Source organism: Sinocyclocheilus anshuiensis, unplaced genomic scaffold (assembly GCF_001515605.1).
Source record: "Sinocyclocheilus anshuiensis isolate Anshui unplaced genomic scaffold, SAMN03320099.WGS_v1.1 scaffold241, whole genome shotgun sequence".
In the NCBI taxonomy this organism is placed as follows: domain Eukaryota; kingdom Metazoa; phylum Chordata; class Actinopteri; order Cypriniformes; family Cyprinidae; genus Sinocyclocheilus; species Sinocyclocheilus anshuiensis.
In genome coordinates, this window is record NW_015540865.1 from 141,595 (window position 1) to 145,965 (window position 4,371).

Consider the following 4,371-nt stretch of genomic DNA (forward strand, 5'->3'; position numbering starts at 1 on the left):
GTGCGCGTTCACGAGACTCAGGTGTTATTCAGCACCACAGACAGCGGTCCGGTCAAACTAACACAAACAACACCAATTTATCCGTCACTAGCTGTCGATAGTGTAGAATATGCTCAAACTCATACTAGCGATGAGCAGAAGATCCGCTTATATGTTTGAATAACGGGAGTCATTATGAAACTCATTAAATATCACACGTGAGAGACGCCGCAGGTGGATAAAAACCGTTATAAAACAACAAGAGCTCGCTAACCGACACTTTAACCGACAGATGAAACTTTTACCTGTGTAAGCTGTACCTGTTTCCATGCTGTGGTGCGCGTCGTAATATCTGACGCCCGCTCTCTGATTGGCTGCAGTGAGAAGGATGCGAGATTCCTATTGGACTGAACACCTGTCAATCTTCACTCCGAGGCGGGTCCTGTATTTATAACGTAGCATGCTGTAGTTCATATCGTTGTTTTTCACTGTATTTACTCAAGATTATTTTGGAAGGATTTAGAATTCTATATTAATAGAAAACTGGAGTGTATGATAGAAATTTGTATATTCGATGTGCTATTTTATACAGAGAATGAAAGATTGAAATGTAAAGAATAACATATTATACGTGTTTATTTTATTAGGAAAATACCATATATACATAAAGAAGTGGGCTCAATGTAAACCAAATTTTTCACATTTTATGAATGATTTTAAATTATATGTATATCTCTTGGAACAAACCAAAAACAAAAAAAGTGCTGAAAACATGTAATGCGTTGAAAGCACTGAAATTTATGTAATTTTCTTCCTTTTCCTTTATATATATATATATATAATTTATTTATTTTTTGTTATTATTATTATGTAGTTTTGGTGTTTTCTCTCTGGCAGCTAATGTGCCAGATGATAATGATAATGTGCATATGTAATACCTCGTGTTCTTGTGGCATTTAATTAATAAAGCAATTAAACAAAAAAAAGTTAGCAGAAGCTAGAAAAAAATGCTATAGTTCATATATTCAACTATTTGTTCTGATTGTTGTATGTGTACCCAGGTTTAAGAGCTCATATAATTTGCGAGACTACATTAAAATATGTGACTTTTTTATGTTTATTTGTACTTTATTTTTACGTTTAAATATTTAATTATTTTAAATGTAATAATACTATTTAATATATGTTTAATATTAATTAAGCAATTCATTAAATATTTGTAAGCTTATTTGTCACACCACTGTGATTTATTTAGTTTATTTCATAACCGTGCACATAATAATCTACACTTACAAACACTACACGTAATAATCTCCAAGACATTCCAGTATTTAAAACATTACATATGTTTGTATTGTCAATCATTTGATTATTTTAAAATTAACAAGGAGGAATTTTGTGTATAGAGAAAAAAAAACAACAATTAAAATTCAGTGGTGTTGTGTGTGTGTGTGAGAGTGTGTGTGTGTGTATGTGTGTGTGAGTGTGTGTGTGTGTGTGTGTGTCTGTGTGAGTGTGTGTGTTTCAGAATCGACTCTCTCTTTTGAGAGACAATATCTTTATTTATCATGCACTTTTTTGATTAACAACTTTGCAGATTGTTTTTAATTTAAGGATAGCTACATTATAAACTGCAAAAGAGATATTTTTTAAAAACCCATATGACCTGCTCTTTAAACAACACAAAAACAGTCCAAATATTGTCTGATCACAGTATTAAAACATCAGTTATCGACTTCATATTTAATCTGAGATTATGGTAAACTCATAATCACAACCTTCCGAGTATTGACCAAATCAAAATGATGACCTGAGAACCACAAAATAAACCAAACCATGAGATTTATGAACCATTAGACCCCTAACAGTCTAAACAGTTAAAAAATAATTAGCAAAAAAAAAAACAATATTTATAATTACTGTCTGCTGTGGATGATTCCATTGGTTTTGTATCTCACACTGAAACTACAGCACTAGTCTCAAACACACATATCTAACAGAACAATTAGCATAAAACAAACATTAACCAATCAGGAGAGAGGACAGAATGACACTGTGACCTGCCAAATGGTTTTCCTCCAGTAACCGCTGAATTAAAGATTTATAAATATGTCAATGATATTCTCACAGTCTGTGAGAACTCCAATAAAACATGAGCATGTGTTTGATAATAAATCATATTGTTTTGTAAGCCTGCACTAATCTGAGAATGCAGAAGCATTAGTAATAAAATAAAGCAAGGCAGTCCTGATCTTTTTTTGTCAGCCGAACCACTTTGAGCTACAATATTTTCCTGAAGTCTAATTAATATTTTAGTAATTTTAACAACACGTTCACATGTTCAGTGTTCTCTGATGTCAGTTAAGGGTCACATGACATGCAGGTAAACAAATAAAAAATTGTTTTTATTTATATAATAGCTTTTTCCCAGTTTGGGAAGCCCTAAAATAAGCAAACAAACTCAATATGCATTCACAAATAATAACGACACACGTTTGATCGATAATAGTGTGTGTTTTATTGCTGTTTTTATAGGTTTCTGTGTGTGAATGTAGAGCATCAAACATCGAGACTGATCCTTCTTCTGAGTTTAGAGTCAGTCTGTCATCAACTACACACACACGCATGCATATATAATGGATAATTAGAGTATTCTGCTGTTTTCAAGATTCATATTAACGTTAGAATAAAACACATTCAAGCTGAAGTGGTTTTCAGGAAGCGTGTGATATTTTAGGCTTTTTTAATGTCAGTGTTTATCTGTTCTACAGCCTGAATCACATCAGACTTCTTGACTTTGTCTCCGAACTCCATCTCTCTGTGTTCCAGCAGGACTCCCTGTGCAAAATAAATACATACAGGAAGGTGTTTTTAATCAAGATTTGCATTTATGAATCACATTTGCATGTCTTGAACATTGGGGGCGGGGGGGACCATTTTTGGGAGGGTCTTTTTATTGAAAGGAATAAATTATTAAATTTGCAAGAATGAAGAAAGAAGAACAGTGAGAGAATAAAGTGAATTGCAAAAAAACGTATATTCTGAAAACGGCAAAATGTGTCTTTTCTCGTCACTTTCAGACTGCATTTTCAATTCAAAATTTTGAAATTTGACACAAAAATTTTGTAGCCTAAACCGAAACTTTAAAACTTTGTGTCATTGTGGGACAGTTTGGCTATTTCTGATTATTGTGGAGGGACTCAATGTCTCTTGTGGTTGCAGCACTGGAATCAGACAGAAGCTTTAAAGGCATAATATGTAAGATTTTCTTGCATATTGTGCCTTTAATCCAGATCATTTTAATCACTGTGTTGACTGCAGGTCAGATGCATGACCTTACTGCCACGTGTGATCGTTCCCATCTTCACACACCTGTTGTCCTGGTCCGATGACATAAAGCGCCCCCAGAACGAAGCCTTCGCCCCGCACGTTTCCCCAGAATCCGCTCTGATACGCCCTCCATCCACTCATCCAGACGCCGGCCCGCAGGATCCCCGAGACGCCCATCCAGCGCTCCTGCGGCCCGTAGAACGCTCTCTGATCACACCACACAACGGCTTCAGTGCGAGAGACATGATGGATGTGTGTGCTGAGTGTGTGTGTTTATACGTGACAGACCTGCTGATCGAGGAAGATCTCTCCGTTAAAGTAGGCTCTGAAGTCGTGAATCTCTGAGGCGATGTTCTCTTTGACCACAGCGAACAGAGCGACTCCACGCTCGTCTAACAGAGGCTTCAGAGAGGAGAGATCAGACGCCTCCTGACACAAAACACACTCATCTCAGCTAAAATACACATCACATTTAGTGGGCCATAAAGGCTGATGTAACCCTCATGTCTCGTTAGTCTAGAAGAGGGAAGCGCACTGCAGAAACTGATGTTCTTCCTCAGTATTTTTGTCTTGTTTTCCAGTACAAATATCTAAACATTCATAAACCAAGATACATTTACTGGAGAAGCAAAATGACTTTAGATAGCAAGTCTTGTTTTGTGAGAAACTGATTAAAATAAAGTGAGTTTACACTTAAAACAAGAAGAAACATCTGCCCGTGGGCTCAGAAAAATCAACATTGTTTTGTTTTTGCATTTAGTTTTAATTTTTCTGACCCCACTGGCAGATCTTTGTTCGTAATTTTGATAAATTTCTCAGAAAACAAGACTTCTTATATCATTTTGCATATCCAGTAAATGTATTTTAGTTTAAGAATCTATAGACATCTGTACTGGAAAACAAGACAAAAGTACTGAGGAAGAAAACATATATATATTTTTTGCAGTATTTGTTTATGTACATACTTAAGGATATTTTAGGGTGTATTTGAGTGTGTGTGTGTGTGTGTGTGTGTGTGTGTGTGAGAGAGAGAGAATGTGTGTGTGTGTGTGTGTGAGAGAG

The 4,371-nt window shown here is 35.5% G+C and overlaps 1 protein-coding gene across 2 annotated transcripts in view; it reads right to left on the minus strand.

The window, feature by feature from the left end:
• Positions 1–2,473: 2,473 nt before the first annotated feature.
• Positions 2,474–4,371, minus strand: part of LOC107688037 (redox-regulatory protein FAM213A) — a 7,309-nt gene continuing 5,411 nt past the window's right edge. For both annotated transcript variants that reach the window (XM_074187002.1, XM_074187003.1), the window contains exons 3-5: positions 3,598–3,738; positions 3,352–3,516; positions 2,474–2,817 (exon numbers count right to left, since the gene is read on the minus strand). In XM_074187002.1, coding sequence (XP_074043103.1) covers positions 2,713–2,817; positions 3,352–3,516; positions 3,598–3,738 — 411 coding nt within the window. In that variant the 3' untranslated portion in view covers positions 2,474–2,712. The remainder of the gene's footprint in view (positions 2,818–3,351; positions 3,517–3,597; positions 3,739–4,371) is intronic.